At 41.5% G+C, this 21731-nt stretch overlaps 1 protein-coding gene across 2 annotated transcripts in view; it reads right to left on the reverse strand.

Annotated features, from left to right (window-relative positions):
- grk4 (G protein-coupled receptor kinase 4) overlaps positions 1 to 20826 on the reverse strand; it is a 33552-nt gene extending 12726 nt beyond the window's left edge. For both annotated transcript variants that reach the window (XM_088373516.1, XM_088373517.1), the window contains exons 1-5: positions 20463 to 20826; positions 7961 to 8056; positions 3561 to 3673; positions 2224 to 2301; positions 2014 to 2114 (exon numbers count right to left, since the gene is read on the reverse strand). In XM_088373516.1, coding sequence (XP_088229642.1) covers positions 2014 to 2114; positions 2224 to 2301; positions 3561 to 3673; positions 7961 to 8056; positions 20463 to 20514 — 440 coding nt within the window. In that variant the 5' untranslated portion in view covers positions 20515 to 20826. The remainder of the gene's footprint in view (positions 1 to 2013; positions 2115 to 2223; positions 2302 to 3560; positions 3674 to 7960; positions 8057 to 20462) is intronic.
- Between the last annotated feature and the right edge of the window lie 905 nt (positions 20827 to 21731).

Genomic DNA, 21731 nt, shown 5'->3' on the forward strand with positions numbered 1-21731 from the left:
ATTTATTATCGCTATGGAGAACAGCAATTTTGACTAAGAATAAAGATGCTCTGGAAACATAAAATCACACTGAATTTATTCAAACCATCTTAGACGCCTGCTGTTTTCCTACTCGTTTAAAAAAAGTGCTCTCATATGCCAAGGTGACCTTCCCCTGCACATTTTGAAAGCATTTCATCACTAAAGTTGATGAGAAATCTGTGTCTGATGTTGGCTTAAGACAGAGGTAGAGTTTCCACAAAAGTGTAAGCAGTTATGGCATCACATATGACTTTTGTCTCAAGCCGGTATTGACATTGGTCTTACCATGTGATCTGCTCTGTAACCCCAAAACATATATAAAATAGTGTTTGTTGCACAAACAGCATGTTTTGAGGAAAGCAGGTTCTGGTGGTAACTTTCTCCTTTGACAATCAAGTTATGTTATCCAATCTCATTTATTAGGTCAATAAGACAAGACTTTGTCAAGGGGTTAAAATAGTCCACAGACACTTAGTGAGGGAGGAGTCAAACAGGGGCTGGCTGAGCGCCCGACCCCAGACAGACACCGCTGGGAGCAGAAATAAACATAGCTACAATATGGCTATTGTTTGCGGAAGGCCAAGCGAGAGGAAAAGAAAAGAGGCAAAAAAAAAAAGCAGACATGTTAATATGGACAAGCATATCCGTTTGAACTTGGGCTGACAAAAAGCAGGGAAACCCGTGAGTAAACCAATACTTTCTGCTTTGCAACTGGCTGTGAATGTCAGGTTTCCACGTGCAGCACCATGCTTTCCTTTGGGCTTTTCTTCAGGAAAAAAAAGATACATTTGGAAAGAAATACAAATTGAAGTCAAAGTTCCACAAATTGAAATGGTGGCAGTCTGGTGCACTTTCAATAATACTAACAAACGCGTGTTGCGCTATGTTTTACACTTTGCCACCCACTTCTAATTTACTTAACAGAATTTTGGTTCCAATAACTTTTTTAAGGTGCGTGTTTATTTCACACGGTTTTTAAGTTCATGCGGAGTTAATTATTTCACAATATTAAATTTTATAGAGATGCGAACATTACTATATAAATAAAGATGTGTTGTATATTTTACAGGTTTATAGACAAATGACATTATTTATGTATTCAACAGCACTTCAAAGAATTGTGGGATGCTTTATGGCTAGTGTAAACAAAGTTATATTGGATTTGGATGAAATTATTGAAGATTAATGAGACACATTCCTTCCAACATAAAGCAACGACTTGTTAGAGCTAAATATTTGGGTTATTTTGACAATACAGTGGAACGGCAACAAGTGTGGATGGGAATAGCAGAGTAAGGTGTGTAACTCTCTACACAGTAATTCATTGATTAAAACATATTTCACTGATTATGGACGATTAAAAGATCCAAAATGAAAATAGACGTGTTAAAATACAATTTACCAGTAAAAAGAAACGTAAACCGAACAAATTTAAAAATACTGGTGTCGTTGAAGGATGCAAATGGGAGGAAATTTTAGCAAGTGAAATAAGTGTGGCAAATTCCAAATCAGGCCATGTGATGAGAAGCAAATTCTTATAATCCTTCGTTTGTTTGCTTCTCCTGGCTGGCGACGCTAGCAGCTGAAAACACCTGCAAAAGTGTGTGTGTGCGTGTGTGAGTGTGAACACTGAGGCTGCAGTTGTTTTCATGCCAGCCTTCCGGATGATCTCTCTGCCCAATGAACTTTTTCCCCCCTTTTCAATCACTTTCCGTCTGCAAGTCTTGGTGGATGTATGTGTGTAAAACGCCACAGCAGGTGCCAGCTGCCTCATCGTCACTAGTGGCAGGATGAACACAACACAGTGTGCAAACACCAACGGTGAAGGAGAGCGCTTCTGCTGGTGCCACTAAGCTGCGACGGCCCAGTCTCGTCGTAAAGAAAGCCTCTGACAAACATTCCTTTCATTACAAGAGCAGATCCATTCTAAGAGAGGAGCTCCGTGGGTCTCCCATGTTACATAGCTTTTAAAAAGTCATGCAATGGACTTACTTGGTGCAGTCATTGAAGAGCTCCTTACAAGGACTCTGTTCAAGTCTCTCCCGGCACCCCGCCACCACATCTTGGGGTATGCCTGGCAAATGGGCTGCCGACTTGAAGCGGCAACAGAAAGAAAATATACTGTGACACAGGGGCCCGCCCGGTATACCTGCAACCCGTCACCCATACAACATGGCTGCATTGAGTAAGAACACGTCTTACCCCATTATTGAAGTAAGTGTCTAAAACATTCAATCCGCAGTCTCTCCGCTTTTCATCGGGAGCTAGCTGATACATGGCCTGTCAGGGGAACACAAGCATGAGCACACACGTTACAAGAATCCCGGTAATCTTGAATACCGGTACACACAGGGCAAAGGAATACATTTGAGCTTGAGAGGAGAGAGACAAAGGGGAAAGAGGGAGGACGAGCGGGTCATAGGAAATGAAAGAAAAGTCACACTGAGGGGGCCCCTCACATATCAGCGGGAGAGGCCACTGTGGTTTTACAACTGGAGGTCAACTGGCACAGCTTTTAATACTTTTTCCGCCACGGGGTGTATATGAGTAATGGTGACTCCTGCGTCATCTATGTCACTGGTGTTGACATCATACGAGCAGCACAAGCTTAACGTACAACGTACAACAAATGGTTATTAATGAGAATTAATACTGCTTAAATCAGAGGCTTGCGATGGGAACTTAAAGATGATTGAAGTCTTAGAAGTAGTTAGAACCACGACTTGCTGCACCGATTCTGCACTGAAGCATGCGACTCGTGTAATCGGTGGGATAATCGATAGGATAATCGATTCTAAAAGGATTCATTTGTGACAGCCCTCTTCGGAACTGCGCTAAATGTGGCACAATTGGGCACTATTAAAATGTGTTTTGCTTCCAAAATTGATAGTGGTGGATTTAAGAGGCGCCTTATGTCAAGTAAATTCCCACTTAGTACCAAATGAACGGCCCACCGCTGGTTCTCTTCGAGAGGCCACTGTGGACCGCTTGAATTTGTATGTTTTGTTTAAAAACAAGCTCAGCTAAACAGCACCAGGCTCCGAATCATGCAAATGACATTTGAAGTTCTTATTCACGTTAATCATGAAAAATTGCTTCACAGGATGCAGGTAAGTATGTGTGCCAAATGCAAAAAAAAAAAAAAAAAAAAAAGGATATGACTAATGTGTGTTCTTTCTAAATAAGCATGATTTGCTCCTGTTTTCCTTTGCCGCATAACTCCGGAGGCCAAGACACAGTCTTGGGCCTGTGTTCGCCTGCTCCACGGACTGACGTGGGCTTGAACTCACGGATGACTGCATGGAGGAAGAGGAGGGGTCTGCTCTCTGACAGCCTGACTCTGTCACTAATTACCTCCTTCGTTGACCCGTCCACCCCCAACCAACACCAAGTGTTATTGCCGAGATCACTTTGATCACTCCTTATCCCACAGAGAATACAGTGAAGCCAATAAGAAAACAGTGAAAGATTTATTAAATAAAAAAAAAAAATGATGATTTGAAAAGGTGAGAGCAAAAGTGAGTTGTTCGAAATCTTACCACAGCATCCATGAATTCGATGCAGCGCTTCAGCTCTGGCCTGGTATCACAGTACTGACGAAATAGAAGCCGACCAATCGGCTGCTTCTCACATAGACTCGTATAGTCCCTTTCTGAGAGGAGGAGACAACAACGAGGATTGATCATTTGGTTTGGTAACAGTACACACATTCAGATGTCAAACAAAGACAAAGAACAAAAATCAATGTCATGCTTTTGTTACATGGGGCCAAGTATTAAATAGAATTTGCAGGTGATATATTTGTATACAGCTGTCCGATGGTTAAGCTTTCACTCTCCTTGTGCTCAGCATTATTTTCAGGCATTAAAAAAAAAACACCTTATGATAAAAGAATCAATCGGGAAATAATCCAAATAATTCTAAAATGATTTACCGTTCAATCAATTAAAAAAAAAAAGGGTTGGTCTGGCTGAGGGAAATAGATTCAAAATAGTCGACAGTCCATAAAAAAGAAAGCACAGGCAGGTTATTACATAGAAAAGTCACATGGTGTTCACATGTATGCAATCTGTGCAGCGGGTCGGGGCCCATAATTTGTGACCAATGTACGTCCATCTGAGCTGTACACCCACAAATGAGACAAAAGACAAATGAGACATTTCACAAGGTGAAAAAACACACGATTCATAAATATATAAAGACAAAATAAGGCCATTCCAGAGGATGAAAATGTCTGAAACCTAGAGAATAACGTAAAAGTAAATCAAATCTTTGTGACAGTTCTCCCAGCTGCACAGTTTATTACCCAGCATTCCCTGTGCTCTGCAGCCCAACGCTTATTACGCCGACTCGGTCACATGATCGTAAGGTAACCCTGGTGAGCATGTAGAAGATTGTAAAGATTGTCGTTTTACTGCCTCTCTTTGTATTGGGTGATGTGTTTTACATGTCAAGAGCAACCAGTCGCTGAGCAAATCTCCTATAGTGAAGTTCATTGTACTTTCCCCTGGGTATTGCCTTACATCATTGATCCCCAAACATCTTTGGCGTTTCCCTGTCCGCTGGAAATAGCTGTCAAATGCAATGCTCATAAAGACAAATTTAGAGAGCCTGCACAATAAGAAAAGTTTACAGCATTCATCTGCTAAGGTGGGAATAAATGGAGTAGGGCAATTAAGTTTATGGACAAGGTTAACAATAACATGACAAAATACTTGCACCATATTTAGCAGGGAGAAAATTCCCATGACTTCACAGCAACATTTGCCGGATCCTTTTTTTCATTTCAAGTTGGTGGCAACAAATGGAATCGGAGCTTCATGTTGGAGCCTCAATCGAAAAAAAGGGTGTTGAATTTCAAATTGTATAACTTGTGGGCTTTTTCTATATGCAAATGAATATGTTTGAGTGCAATTGCCATTGCTCACTGCTGCCATGCAACAATACCTGTTCAGATCCATTAAAATGCTGCGGGGTGCACGAGTGTGTGGAACAAGATAGCATGCCCACGCACACACACTATATATATTTGGATGGAGACCAGGGACCTGTACTGTTTCACTGGTTTAACAGACTGGGCCTTTAAGACAAATCTTAGAGGTAATTAAGAGCCAAGTGATTTAAATGATGAAAGTAGACTCCATTTACTGAAACAAGTGGAGCTGCTGCTCGTGTAAACCTGCACAGAGACAAAGCTGCAGTCACATAAACCGAGAAGCATGGCAATTCTCCTGTTAGAATTGATCCACGATTTTTTTCTACATTTTCATTAAAAATGTATTTAACCAGGTCGCGTCAACAATATGGTAGCAAGTTTCACGGTTGAATGTCAAAATGTGATATTGTGTTAAAATGTGATGCATTTTCAATCATTGACATATTCTGAATTTTATATGAATTCATTCACTGATCTATTTTCTACACCGATTGTCCTATATAATGAAAATAAATCTATCAGCAATTTATTTTACAAACATAACATTGAAAATTCACATTCTGTTGTATTAGCTGAAAAATTGTTCCATCTAATGAATTTGAAATACTGTTAAATGCATTAATCTCCCAGGCCTACTTATGTGATTTCTACATGGAGATGTGTGTTTGTGTATGATGACATGTCTGTGCGTCACATCCACAGGGTGGATGACCTGTTGTGTCCATGAGAGGCAAAATGCTTTCACCATCTTTAAGCTAAAAGAGCTGGCTCGTTTTCCACAATTTGGACTTGGCTTCCTCGAGTAGAAATAATCAGCCAGCTACCGCGAACACCCTGCCAAGCGTTAAAGGACACAGCTACACATCGGCAAGAAAGCGTCCACCAGTTGTCAATCTAACAAAAGTCGGACTCGCTATTAGCCCGGCAGCATGCGGGACGGGATGAGGGCTCGCACACCACATGACCCTAACTGAGAGCATGTTTATGTGATATCAAATGTGCAAGACAAAGGCTGCTGCTGATGGTTCGCAGAATGATCTTAAGTGCAGAAAATCAGCCGGAAAAAACACATGGAAGTGACTCCAATTCTTTTTTTTTTTAAGTATAAACTAAACTATAGAGCCTCTAGAGATGAACGCCAAACCTGCCAATGAGCAGGTTTTCTCCATGATGCAATCAACTATTCTAAATAACTAGAATGTGATGTGAATTTGCAATGAATTTTAAATCACCCTGATGTACATATTATGTTTGGATTGTGAGATACGAATGAAACATGCACCTGCTCAGCTTAATATAACTGGTGAACCGAGATTGGTTATGACCCGAGACTAGAGCGAGTGTGATGTCATTTTCAGTCGACAGCAAAAGGAAAAATGGCCGCTCCCTGAAACAGATGAAAATGGTTGAATTTTTCTGATTAAATCATAGTCCACAAATGCAATATCATTCAAAATTTAGACTCGTGGGGCACATACATTTTTTTTTTTTTTTAAATGGGTCGACTTCCCCTATAACTAAGCAAAACCCCTTCAAAAAAGCAGAAGAAGATGAAAGGAGCATGAGGGCTGTAAACGGGTAGCCGACAATGGCTCCAGCCCACATAATGCAATCTAGGATTCCTAGAAGTGACCTACTTCTCAAGGCTAAGGCCAAATGCCTGACACTATCAAGACACAACAAAGACACTGCTATCAGTGCCTAAACTGTATCTCTCCATCCCCAGTGAAAACACGAGGAACGGCATGTGTGTGTGCGTGCGTGTGTGTGTATGCATGATGCGTGCGTGCTGTCTACATCGGTGTGTTTAAGTACGCAAAGGGGGTTATTTTGATCCTGCGCTGTGTGTGATAGGGAAATTACGCAATCGCCTCTATGTAACAGTGACGTAGGAAACCCTTAACAGCTGCTGAGTGCAGACACGCACACACAGAAAGCACTTTTTTTTTTCTTCACACTTGAAGAGGCATATACTATATATTCGCTCTTCATGGGCGATACTTTTAATGTTTTGTTTTATTGCAGTTTGTGTTATAACCACATCCGCATCTTTAACTTGTCTTCCTCTTGCCGTTTGTTTTACTAATTTCTTGGCGTTGTTGACAGTGCTTTTCTGACCTATGGTAAAAAAGGCGTTTGTTTTTTTTAAATTATTGTTTTCTTGTCATCATTCTCCTTCCGCTCTTAAGTGGAAGACCAAAGGAGGTAGAGACAGTGGGGGTGGCGGATACAAAGTAGGGAGGGGTGCGAATGTGGGGGAGGCGAGTGTGGTTGGAGCTGTAACTGCATAGGAAGCTGTGATCTACTGATACACACACACATATGCACTTTAGGTGCGAGACTATGGGGTCTCTTTTAGTTCCATTCACATGGAAACTGAGCCATTTTTTTCTTATTTGTTGAAAACACTAAATAGTTTAAAAAATAGATGTCAATGTGAAACACTGTAGTTTATATGCCAGGCCTGAAGTGGTGCTGTAATGCTGCCCCGGGAATTTACCGAAGTCCACGCAACAAAAAAATTTACTCGCAACAATTTAGAAATTGTGATAAACGATGGAAATGTAGGATGTTGGCTTCAAAACGAGAACTCAGATAACTGAAGTGAGTCACTGTGAACTCAGAAGAGATGCATAAGTGTTATTCACACGGAAACATAGTGTTTAGAGGTATAGCCACTATGAGACCAGGTTTCCAAAATGATCAGTTTCAGGTTTCCCAAATACTGTCTCCTTGTGGACAAGACGTTGAAACCAATTTTATTTAATTGCGGATGCACTGAAATATATATAAAAAGTCAAATGAAGAAACGGCTGAGCCGACAATTCCTTGAGTCAGACACACTCATACACAAATAGTTTCCTGTGCCCCGCCTGTCGGTGGTGGGTGGTGACGCCAAAGAGGAAGGAAGTCCGATCTGAGCTTCCTTCTGCAGTCCGACCCAACCCTTTGACACAGCATGGCACATTATCATTCTGTCTCACACACAAAGCAATTTCTTACCGATAATGCGACGCAGCTCCTCACACTGGCTGATGTGGGGTAGTTTGAGCATCTCCTTCCATTTCTTGCTGCGACCGTTCCTCTTCCCTCCTCCACCTGAGAGTCAGAAACGTAGACAATCAATGACAAAGTGGCACCACCACATCACTGGCCTTTCCTCACATATACGTGAGCATGTTTGCTACCTTGGTGTGAACAGAGGCCCAGGTTCTAGTGGTTCATATCACAAGTTGCCTCCATGCCAGAAGTAGAGCATGTGGTGAAGAAGAAAAGCCACACATGCATGGGGAGTATATTCAAATCCCAAACAGAAGGCCTAAGCTGAGACTAAAAGCCAGGACCTCTTGATTGTAAGCCCGATGTGTTACTTATGACTCCATTGTGCTGCCGTAAGCTTGGGCTCACTTGCAGGAGACAAGGCTCTCTTCCTAAAGTCGGCAAATTCCATTGCGGCATAATAAACACAACAGGTAAAGTGAGCTAAAAATTCTTTACCTTTAGGCGCCTTGCCAAAACGTCACACAAATAATTACAAATATGCATGGGATCTTTTTTCATTGTGCGGGTGGGAGCGCAAAGTGTCACCTTTAAATTTAAGTTTTGGCATTAAAACACAAAAATGTGACACAAAAAAAACCAATCAGGAAAAAAAATATTTTGTAACACACTAAAAAGCAAAATAAAATTTCTGATTATTCAATTAATCAATGGAATGAAATTATTCAATGGCGATAAGATACGAGTGAACCTATAAAACTGTCAACCTGAATGTGATGCAGTTGAAAATATGGGTGGAACCAACTCTTGTACTGGTGGAGCTGATAATTTAAGTTTGGCGCACCAGTGCAAAAGTGATAGGCTTTTCAAGAAAACTGCTCACATGTTTGCAAGTGGAAAAAAGAAAAAAATCTGCATGCAGTAGTCTAAGAAAGAGGATTTTCCTTCCAGGTCATAGGGAGCTTGCAAAACACAAACTGACTGGGAAAACCACCAAACCTGGAAATGGCATGTGGCAGCGACACTGACATGGTTAAATACTGAAATATATTTGCACACACAAACATATTCCAAATTTGGCGTGCAATCAAATCCACATAGTATCTAACCCACAACCAGACCAACTATCAACGGGAATGTTGACCAGGAACGTGTTGATGGGAAAGCAAAGCTCGTGAGGACAAAAGAAAATCCTTGGACACATTTGAGCCAATAACAATAACCGGTGAGCAAGACATCGCATTTATACCAAAAAGATCAGAGCTCAAACTCTTTATTGTGCTAAGTGTTTTGTTATGGATTTGCAATAAGGGAAGGAAATGAGAAGCTGCCATGTAATTTTGAAGTCAGGTGGAAAAGAACAGAGGAAGAAGGTGGGGGGAAGGCACGTAAGGGGCGAATAGCGTGTGCGTCCGCACGTGTGCGTCCGCACATGTGCCTATCAGAGCGAGTTGGGCAACCCCACCCTGTTTAATGTCACTCTGACGTCAAAGCCATGTGTGCAGGCCCTTAATGTCGAACGGATGGAGCGCGTATTTGTTTAACTTTGGTTCTCCTTTCCGACATAATGGGCCGCTCCATAAACACCAACATCAGGCCAGTTGGCATCCGTCAACTCTGAGATCATCACGTGGGATCACAGCGACAGGTCTGAGCATGTGCAAAGTCACATGACTCAAGTTCAAGAAGGCCCATAGCAGCTTAACTACCCTTACTTTAAAGAAAGCCTTTAATTAGACAGCAAAATAACTGCCTCCCCCACCTCCCCTATCCCACACCTCATTGAATAACCATATGGGGGGTGGGGTGGGTGACCCCAAGGTGCACTGAGCTTTTACTTTCTTTACTACTGCAAGTCCTTGTGGCTAAGATTCGGAGTGTTATCAACAATCTCATGTCAGAGCAGATGCACACTTTTTAAGGGTTTGGCAATATGATAGATATGCTTCCCAAAATATGAAACTTCAGTGGTCTTTGAATATAGCGCTTTCAAAGCCGTATGATCATTTTGTACATAAATTCGTCAATGTCTTATACTCTTGACCTGACTTTGACGTGACACAATCTATTGACATTAATGAGTCTTGTGGTACCTCTCAGTGTGATGCAATATGCTATTTTAGTCACACTACATCCTTGTTAAGGTCAAGTGGTATGAAAGGATGAAGAAACAGGCCTGTACTAGTTTTTTCTCAAAGGTAATCATTAAACCTTTAAACAAACAAATATTTAAAATTGCCACACCAACTAAGTAAATATTTTTTTCGGCGCCAACTTCTGTGGCCTTCAGACTTGAGGCTACCTGAGATCAAGTAGTGGACTGGCACATTTGTATTGGACAGTGCGATCTCCAAAAAGCGAGTGGTTTCAACCCAAGTGTTACACATGGATGTTAAGTGTGCTATAAGGCTGGGCAATTAACATCTAACCATTATTTCAATTTTGGCTTCTCGTGTATTGCCAAATTCAGCCAAATACAATCCAGCCGCTTCCCAAATTTGCTCATCTGTGGTTTCCTCACATTTTCATCGCAGTGGGAGAAAGAGCCAGACGAGGTCACACGCAGATATAGACAAACACTATTACGCTCACTAAGGCCAAGTCACATAAGACCGATTACGGCTCCAAGCAAACTTGTTTTTTTTTCGTGGAGAACAGTAGCCCCTAACTTAAAATTCTAGAAGTACTGGAAGAAAATTTAGGGGCGCATATGATAAACTAGCTTGCAGACTAAATATTAAAATTCACTTCTTCTTTCACTGTATTATTGATACTACGTTTTAAATTCGAATTAATGTGCAAGTTTCAACACCATAAACCTATTGGTTATATATATTAATTACTACACACTGTATTTAAGTCTTCAAAGAATGAATCTATTACATAGGCATTAAAATATGTATTTTGCACTGACATTCCAACAATGCTGAAGTGCAGCAATTGTTTTTTTAAAGAGTAGATGAGAACAGATAATGAAACTGAATTGTCATGCATCGATTGTCTAAACTTGTTGTACTTTAATTCTGTGGACAATCATACAGTACCTGTATTTGATTCGTGGATAGCTGCAAAATGTTTATTTTTTGGTGGTTTTAGTTATTGTAAAATCCATCCGTCCATTTTCCATACTGCTTGTCCCCACGGGGGTCATGAGCATGTCTCAGCAGTCATCAGGCAGTAGGGGGGGACACCCTGGGCCAGACAATCACAGAAACAACCATCCACACTCGCACTCATACTTATGGGCAATTTTTGGAGTGCTCAATCATCCTACCAAGCATGTTTTTGGGATGTGGGAGGAAACCACAGGGAGAACATGTAAACGCCACACAGGGAGGGCCGGAGGTGGAATCGAACCCGCACCCTCCTAACTGTGAGGCGGACGTACTTACCAGTGTTCCACCCTTGATTGTAATTTTTTTAAAAATATTTTTTGAATAAATATGCTTATTGTGATGGCTTTTTTGTTGTTGTTGTTTTTTTGTTTTTAAAAGAAATACACAAAATCAAACAAACAAGCAGTGACAATTAGCTGTTCAAAAGATGAATGAACGAGCTTAATAAAAGTTAAAGTAAAATGAAGAATGTAAGCGGGGGTTAACAAACTCATTCTGAAAACTAATTAACATTTAAAACTAAAAACTAAAATTTTTTTGGAAGACTATCAGTTCTCATCACTAAACATTTAGCCTGATTTTATCAAAACTACTGCTTGAGAATAACACACAAATAACTAAACCAAATTAGACAAAAAAAATCATCTAAACCCACATAAATGCGTAAATTGAATGTAACAATTTAATATTAAAACCGTAGTGATACCAAAGAGACATCTCAAATATCTTTTCCGCATCACTACTGGCAAAGTCGCAGCATAGTGTAGCGCCACTTTCTTCGCAGCTCGCTTGTACTTTGCACTGCCATGTGGTAGAAGTCACTCAGCCATCTGATGAACACATGTCACACACTGATGCTCAGCCACACGTTCAGAGAATTGAGACCCAGCATGGTAGCATGCAGTCACTACATTACAACTTCACACAATATGTTTTTTTTTGGGGGAGGGGGGGGGGGCAGTTGAGCGCCACATTTGTGACTTTAACAAGACAGTTTCGTTACTTAATGCATAATAGACCTTAACGTGGCAGTGTATATATTTTGATTTTTCAATGTCCATTCATTTTAAAAAAAACACTCTTAATTTCTGCAATATGCAAAAAATATGTTCTATTATATTAATGTACTTTTTTTATTCATGTAATCCTAAATCTAGTGATCGCTTCATCTTGCGGGACGCTAACATGTCTGACCTGACCGCCATCTTTCTGCTACGGATACCCGAAGGAGACAATTACCAGATCACCACTTGCCGGACTACAGAATGTGTCACAAATGCACTTTGTCACTTGAGGGAATACTAGAAGTCATCTGTGATGACATTTTGCTTGCACATCAGCTGAAGAAATTGGTGCTCGGTTGGTGGCGTGTGCTCTCGGTGTGCGCGCACTTCAAAGTTGTAAGTTCACCACTAGATGGCACTAAACCACCCTTTCTCTTACCCTTTTAGAGAGACAAGTGAAATGGTTAAAATAATCCCCCGGGTTTGGGAACGTGCCAGACTCGCGACATCATCACTTGGAGCCACGTGCTGATTGTGCCGTAAGCAGACTATTTTAAGCTAACTCAATAGTGAGCATTTACCAACAACTCAGACGTATGGAACATCTAATCCAACCACGAGTGTCATTACAATGAAAATCAATGAATACTATGTACGTGTTTCCCGTATCTTTTCGCCAAGTTAACGGAGAATTCGGAAATGTCTTGGTTCTTGTGATCACGCATTTCTAGGGGGAAGGGACAAGACGAGTCCGTAAAGGGTGTTGGCATTGAGCTTTGACGTACAAAGTAGAACTAGAACCGATGTCCGAATTTGGAGAGCAGAGCGACGAGGATGCCACAGCGACTTTTGCGTAAAACTAAAAGTGACTAGGACTCTGGTAATCATGACATCCCTAACTAAATATTTCATAACTGCTCAAGTCCCACACCCTGCGGCGCTGGAGCTCCAGAGAGTACGACTTCAACGCTCCTAAAAAACAAAAAGTTAAATGCTAGGAAATGAGACAGGGTCACACATAGTTTAGGGCTATTGTAATGTGAGCAAGCTCACGCACACAGGCACAATGGAGCCTGGCCGTGATAAATGAATGGCCTGTTGCTTTTCCAATGCCTCTCGCACGCAGAGTGTGATTGGCTGGAGTAGCCCAAGATAAGCAAAATATTAGCTGCGAATATCTCTGTTACCTATTGAAAGTAAAGACCTGACGTTTATTTCAAGTAATCCACGTGTATCTTCACAGTGGAAGACAGTGAGTGAGGAACATGTAAGTCCCAGGCAGCACCGCTCCAGATGATCCTATGGGTATTTTCCCATTTTTCCTGGAGTATTTTTCACATTTCCTCCCCTAGGGTACATTTAATGATTGTTAATCAGCATTTTCAGAAGAATTTTGCAGGTTTGTAACAAAAAAAAAAATGTTTTGTAGACCGCGAGATATTTGTGGCCACCCCACGGCCCCCACAAGGAAAGAAAAAAAAATCCTAGCTCCGCCGGTGTTTGGGTGGAACAACCACGATCGTCTTTGCGCCTCCACGATGTGTCACACATTGGGTTGTCTGGTTTCACACAGCAAGTGAGGAATTCCAATTTAAAGCATATGTGGTCTAACTGAACAAGTGCAGATGATGTCAAATTGGCCAGGGCGATCACAGATTACCACTGTGAAGAGAGATCTTCTACTTCAATCATACTTCTGTAACCAGGAGTCCTGATTTTAAAATCACCCCATTCACCACAGCCCTGAATACTTTGAAACGTTCCCCGTTTGTGAGGAATTTGTTGGGAAAAGGGCTCGTTTGCATGAGACAGATCACACCCACTCTTTAAAACACACAAACGTCAGGTGAATTGAACCAGTACACGATCAGAATATTTATGCTTTAATTGCAAAAGAGGAAAGACGGGGGGAATGAGCAGACAGGCCAGAGATGGTTGGAGCAGTTGGAGTTTCTCATTTGAGCGCAAAACAGACACATAAAAAGGCCACGCGCATGACAACACACATACTTGCTCACTGCAGCTGCTGTGGTGGGTTGCAACACCTTTCTTTTGCTTTCTGTTCGAGATATTCCATTAAGTGCATTAAGGGGGGAAAGGGGGAGGGTTAAGACTCGAGTATGCTGTGAAACTCCGCTCGAACAAGCTTGGGCTGGACTGAGAGAACAAACCTTGAGGTTAATCATCTATATGTTGTGTACAGTTCTCGAAGAGCCAAATGTCTGATTTTATAGGTGCACTGCCTCGCTTACACACAGCATTTGACGATTATCTTTGATGAGATGTTTAGATTATATTCAAAATGACTGACCCAAAAAAAAACATATTTTGAGGGAAAACCACCTTCGATTGAAATAAATAAGAGCCATAAATTAGAGCAACAACGTATAGCAAGTAGAGACAGGCGTGGAAAACTGGTTGACAATGTGCGCTGTGATTGAAGGACTCAATTCTCTGAGCAAACATACAGTAATGTGATACGTGGGAGTGAACAAGCATCATTCATGCCCCTGAGCAAGGCACGTCCTTTCCCAATTGTTTCCAACAAAGTGGCCCAGTGCTCCAGTGTCAAAATGTTGTGCATACATATAGATACATATTTGGTAGCATAGCATGTAAATCAGTCACTCCGTCCGTCATCATTAGTGTGGAGAGTCTTATGAGTCCTTTACAGTTATTCTAACCAAGCTTACATCGCTAAATTACAGTTTGTCACTACTATTTTAAGACCATCAGTGAAACAATGGTTACAAGGGTAACAGCAGTGGTGGGAAGTCTGTCATTATCGACGGGAGGTCTGTCAGTCCCTCACTGATGGACTGCTGAAAATTTTGAAATACTGACAGAACAATGGAAGCAATTTTCAGCCGTCACCCAAACCGTTACGAACCCAAAAGCAAAGCTAGACGAGTTTTAGCAAATGTTTTTGCGGTGAGCTGCAGTGCGTTAGCCCCGGACACACAACAGAAATGACAAAAATACCCACACATGAAGGTTTACTTCCCCTGTCGCTGAGCCTGAGCTGTAGACACTGCGGCATTATTCTCTACAGCATTGGTGTCAAACTCAAGGCCCGGGGGCCAGATACGGCCCGCCACATCATTTTATGTGGCCCGCGAAGACAAATTGTGCATCAAATTCGTGTGTTATTACAAGAATTGCAAATTGTCTTCACTTTTAATATCTTTTTTTCTTTAATATTTAACCAATTTTTACTCGTCTGATTTGAAAACGAGTTATTTGTCAGTTTGTTTTGTAGCTTTTACTATATATAATATGAGGTGCTCATACATTTATTTGGGTTGACAGTTATAATAGCCCTCCGAAAGAAGCTATGACTACAATGCGGCCTGCGAAAAAAATGAGTTTGACACCCCTGCTCTACAGGCTCCCTTCTCTTGCAGTGGTTTAGTATTCACGCAACCCTCAGTCCCTCTCAAATAAAAAGTCATTGGTTCGCTTTATTGTGATTATTGTTATCAAAATAAAGGACATAATAAAAATAATCTCATCCTCCTCCAATGTTGCTCTATGTTAGCATTTCGAGAGTACAGCCGGAAGAAAAGATCTAGATCTCAAATCCATCAGATTCCTGCTTCAACGCAAACATTCTAACTACATATACGTACTACTGTGCTGCCCTATATTCATTAGGTTTGCCTGAAAAGTGCACAAACTCTCGGTAGTTACTCGACATCCCATTCTTCCAAAGACACTCATTCTATACACAATCCATTTGTGGCTGCACTGACTGTAAACCAAGTCCCAGTGACGGTAGTCAAAAAGCAATGGCTTTTATGACCCTCAGCTGGAGGAAACACCCCAGAGTGATGACAACGAATGTTAGTCTGGTTTTGACCATAAAACTAATAAAGCTACGCAGGCTGACGTCACAGGAAAACCCTTACGAGCGTGAGGGGGGTGATCTGCTGGCCGAAATGTTTGAGATGGTCGCCGCACCATTTTCCGCAGTTAACACAGGGTGGATTCTGGAATGCACTGACACAACTCTGTGAATGTGTGTCAACTTATGAGTTTGACATACTTGGAACAGAGCTGGTGTTCTTGAAAAGACAAAAAGCTAAACCGACCAGAGGATTGCATTCCAACCACCTAGCACCCGCTTTGTTTTCTCTAAGAGGTCCAACTGGAAGGAGCAGTCATGCTTGGACTATGTCATCACCACTTGTGTCTACACCTGCTATTTTTATGACACACAGCGGAGCATAACAAACACCAACACTCAAAAGTAATTTTGTAGAATTTTGTCACACAAATTTTGTTAAGCAGCAAAATTGGTAAAAGTTAAACCCAGCTGAAAATGCAGGAACTTTACAAATCTGTCGTCATGCTTGATCTCTTCTCAAAAGCAGCAAGTCCGCGATCGCAAAAATAGTAGTGGAATGGCGATTTATGACTTTGGATATTATGGCTAATCAAAGTGTGAATTTCAGATGTTGAGTAGTCGGGCTGATACGAGGCCCTTTTGTACAAAGGGGCTCCTGACATTTGCATTCAAAATAAAACGTACAGCTGTGATTTATTGCAGCAATACTAAAACCGTAATTTTGGTAATTATCATTATCATATGACATTTTCGCACATTGTCATGTCTAGGATTATTATAGATCTTATCGTCGTGATTAAGATTCGAGACGATCAGCAGGCTTTAGTGCCTGCAAGAGATTCTGAGCTCTGGCCACACACACTAAAGACAGGCTCATCACACCATATCGCTTCTCACTTTAGTTTTCCAATTTTGCATTAGGTGTCGAAATTAAGTAATCGCCAACTAATCGATTATTTTAAGAATTGAGAAATCACAACTATTGTAGAACAAAACTGTCTAAAAACTCAGATTTCAGCCTCTCAACAATAATTACTCTGATTTCTGTAGCATATAAGTGGAATAAATATAATAATAAATGGAATAAATCAATTGCTAGAAATCGTCAGATTGCTATGCCATATTCACTGGCGAATGGAGAATAAAATCTCAAAGCTGAATCAAACCTTGTGTTTTCCCAAGCGGGGTAGTTTGGGGAATGTTTTCAACTGCTAGATTGTCTGTCGCGAGAGTACTTACACATCTTTATTGCTTTTTTATTTCTCATTTTATTTGAGAATTTAACATTAAACCATTTCCTCAGGAGGAAATGGTTGCTAATGCAGACTGGATGTGGCATCGCCCAAGAAAATGTTCCGCCAAGTGCCACTGGTTCGCAACGGGCATTCTTGGTGGGTTCTACACTGGGGGTTTATCTTGTCATTTCGTTCTCCACAGCGAGGTCGGCGACTTAGAGAACGGAGTTAATAACACATTAGCAGGACAAAATTTCACAGACTCATGGGATGAAACTCAGCTACTGCAGCTGAGACCCACTTCACACACTCCACTAGTGTATACATAGACCTCGGTGTCACGAAGCATTAGGGGGACCAAAGCGGGGATAAAAAGCAGACGACCTCTTTGGGGTATTTAAGAGCAATGTTTGCTCCAAATGTCTGTAGCATGCAGGGTGACGACTGCCTCCACTCACTCCTGGAGAGGTGAATTACAGTACAGGATTCATACAAAAGCTGAACTATCCACACTGATATAAGTTTGCAAAGGCGTATTATGGTTTTAGTTCATTCAGAAAATATTAAGTACATTTAAATGTGTTTTGCTTGGTTTGTTTTCATATATAGTACGTTTATTTGAAGCAGCTCATAAGCCATGACTATAGTTGTGTTAACAGGACCGTGTTTTTATTTTGTTGGCTTTTGCTTTGGAATCATTTTTGTATATAAATAATCCCCTAGTGTAATATTTTATGTGTATTAGAGTAGATCCTAGTGATGGGAAAATGAAGCTTCAAATTTGTTTCATGAACCATTTGTTGTATTTTTTTTACTTCTCTCAATGGTTGGTTTAAATAAAGGGGTTTAAGAAATGCCCAATGTTGAATATAGCGCCATCTAAAGGAGTCAAAAATACAATAGCTGGTTGATGAAGCAAATTTGAAGCTTAATTTTCCCATCATTACTTTTCTTCAAAGATTTTAGCCTTCTTTTGTAATGTGTTTATATACACAATCAATCAAAAAATAAATCAACTTGTAATTCTTGTGCTGTTCATGAAAAGACCATCACCTCATGTTGCAGAAAAAACAAAGAAACAAATAATACTAGTGAAGTTAGATAGCTGTGAATGTGGCAAAGTACAGATCCAGACTTGGATATTATATCGTCTCCAAGTCATACTTTATGAGAATGATCTAACCTGACTCACAAAAAATTGGGCTATGTGATAAATGGCTTGACTGTTTTAAGTTGACAGATCTGTACTACTCGTTTCGTTGGAAAAGCATCTTTAGCTACATGGTGGCTCAACACAGTCCCATAGGGGCCCCGTCACTTCTGCCTTCTATCTTTGTATTTGTGCAACGTAGACAGCGACTCAGTGGGCGACGGCCCCTTCTGACACAGAGTTGGAGCATTTTTAGGCCATCTTACTTTCTCAGAATGGTACTGGTGCCGGTGCTTGCTACCCACAAACGTCATCTCTCAGGATTTTTTGGCTAATGATGCATCTGTACGCCTTCTCTGGGATGAGTGGAACAACCTACACTCACACAACAAACCATTTCGCCAAAAATCCCCTTAAAGGCCAAAAACGCACTTGGGCAAATATAAAGCATGCCTATATTGGTGACTCAGGTTGACAACAAGCTGCCCATTTAAAAAAAGAAAGAAAAAAAAACAATGACAAATAAACACAGGGGATTCAACAGTTTCGAGCCTTTGTTTCCTTTGAGAATTACAGCACAAGATTTTACACATACATGAGTTAAAGAGTATATCCACAAAGGGCATTTAATTTATTGATTTTTACATATTGTACACACACGCACAAAAATAAAACACATTTTGGGATTGTGAATAAGATCTTTTTTGAAACTGCGTCCCAGAGTGAATATTCTTTTTAAATTGCAGCATTCACAAGACATAAAGATCTTCTCTGAAGTGATGGAGCCATACTCCCAGTTCAACAACAATCGTAAATCCCCATTACAGATGTTCGTTACCTTGGTGTTGATTCCAAAGCAGGAGTTGTACTTCTTAGTCAGTCCGCTTCACATTCCCCACCATTATTGTACGATTAAACGACATAGGCATCGTCCTTTTGGTCAAATGCTGTGGCAGCATTACTAAATGGCATACTTCATGCCTGGCATACATCCCACAGCAATTCCAGTGTCTTGAGAGGACACACACCAGAAAGCAATTCTATTTTTATGTCAAACATTTAAAAACAAAGATACGTTCCTTCCCCGTGTAGACATGGCCTGGATGGAAAAATATGCGTAAACTCAAACAAGATCATTATTTCGGCATATAAAATGTACGTGACGTGTTAAAATATGAGCCTTTACTAAATAAAGGTTGGAAAACTGGTGTATGGCTCCTCTGCTTTATATCTAATTACAAGGCATCCTTCACACACTCATCCACGATCGGAGGCCATCTGAGGTCTCAGGTGATGACCAAAATATCTGGCAGGTGCAAAATGCAACATCACGCAGAGCACCATTTTAGAGCTGTGCACATAAGCAACGCACAGTGTGGATCTAAAGCAACAAGCCAATTCTGTCAGATAAAACTGATCAACTCGTCAATTATCTTTACAGACACCCTGATTGGATGCGAAGCATATCAGTGCAACAATAATACACCCCCTCCTCACCTCCTCCTGTGATGCACACCCACTCAGGGCCCTCTCTCTCTCTGCCATCTTCTGCAAACAGATGCACTGTGATCCACCACCTGCAGGTAAGATCCTACAGGAGGATCACCTGCCCACGGAGTACCCTGCAAGCCCGGGCTGTACATCTGGGCCTTCTATAGCCCCCAGATGCCTTCCAACCTGCACTTCAGGCAGTCAATTAAAGTGGCATACCTCTGCGTCAAATAGTACCAATCAGATAATAAGCGTCACACAAGCAGGTATGCGGATGGATTGGTTCAAGCCTCCTAACGAGTATGTCAACCCTCATGATAACATATATGCACGGTCAGATGTAAATACACATTTGGGGGGGTAGGGGGGCAGCCATTGGTGCTTGTGTGGAAAAATGCGCTCGGGCCGCTGCAATGCACCGATGCTGCAAACACTCCCTGCCTTGTTCACCCCCCAGTCAACAGGGCCTAAATCTGTCCACTTATTATGGCTTTTGTTAAAGGTGACAATAGCTGATTTCAGGCAATTATTGTAAGGACACCACGCAACTAGCAGGTATGGATATCAAAGGAGGACATGGAAGAGGACCAAAGGGGAACCGGGCTCGTCCTCGACTACAAGGCTCAGCTGAAAAATGAAAAAATAGATATTGTCGCGCTTACCTTCTCTCGCCTTGAGGAGAACCGTGTTGGCCACGATATTTTCAATCTCCATTGTCACGGTGTAGTTCCCGAACAGTCGCGATACATTTCACTCAGCGGGGGGAAAAGACGTTTGTTTTTTGTTTTTTTTAACTCACTGGATCAAACGTGCGGACGGCTGCAAGGCAGCGGCACGCGCACGGGGAGGAGACCGAGGTGCTCGTGCATAGTAGCTAGCTTAATGGTGCTTGTCTTTTCTCTCCATTACAACATGCTTGGGAAGCTATGGACGATTACCACGGGCTTGTTAGCATTCACAGCCTACCTCTCTTTCCTTCTCTCCGCCTGCCTTCCTTCCTGCTTTGGCTCTTTCTCCTCCCTCTCCTTCATCCTCCACCCTCCTCCTCTTTGCCCCTCCTCTCCCCAACAATGCAAAAGCGCACAGCGATTCCGTTTCACTTCATTGAGTTGTCACATTGGTAGTCAATAATTTACTCATCCTATAAAATGTCCCCATAAAAATCTGTTCCAACCCCACGCCCTACAACAATTTTTGTTATATAAGGGGGGAAATAATGCTCAAAAGAAAAATAAATATAAAAACAAACACGATTTGAAAGAGATAAACTGTTTTTTTTTTTAAGTTAAACCGAAAGTCACACTGTGATGTGTGTTGGCGTGTGGCTTTAAGGGGCGTGGTTTATAGTGAGCGGCATCAGGAGCTCTGACACCAGCTCAGATTGGCCATTTACCAGGTCTTCATGCTCCTCGTATTTTCAGCGGCGCGACCCTAGTGATGCTGACAAACGATGCTGTTCAATAAACAGCAATCGTATTGAAAAATAAAATGATCAACATCCCCGCAATAGGTACTGCATATTGTACATTGAGCCTGAGGGGTAGGGGTGGGGGGGGGGGGCACAATCTGCAACTGCGTGAATCCCGAATTGCTAAAGCATATGAGCGGGGTCCACTGCAGTGTGCACAGGAAGTGTGCAAAAAATGGGGTTTGACCCAGCAGTTGTGTGTGCGTGCGTGCGAGCGCGCGCGAGAGAGAGTGCATAAAGATTACGTGATTTTTGTTCATTCCGGTCTTCCGCAACCTTGGTCCATATTAACCTTGATTCAATGCTACCATCTAGCGGTAATTATCCAAAAATGAAACGGGGAGCTCTACGTCACACATTCAGGGAAACGATTTCACTGAAGTGAGTGAACTGGATGGAGCCTATCCCAGTTGACTGGGCGAGCAGCAGAATACATCAAACATGGGGAGAACAGCTCCACACA

Source organism: Syngnathus floridae, chromosome 4 (genome assembly GCF_059516105.1).
Source record: "Syngnathus floridae isolate MCC-2025c chromosome 4, RoL_Sflo_1.0, whole genome shotgun sequence".
NCBI classification, from domain to species: domain Eukaryota; kingdom Metazoa; phylum Chordata; class Actinopteri; order Syngnathiformes; family Syngnathidae; genus Syngnathus; species Syngnathus floridae.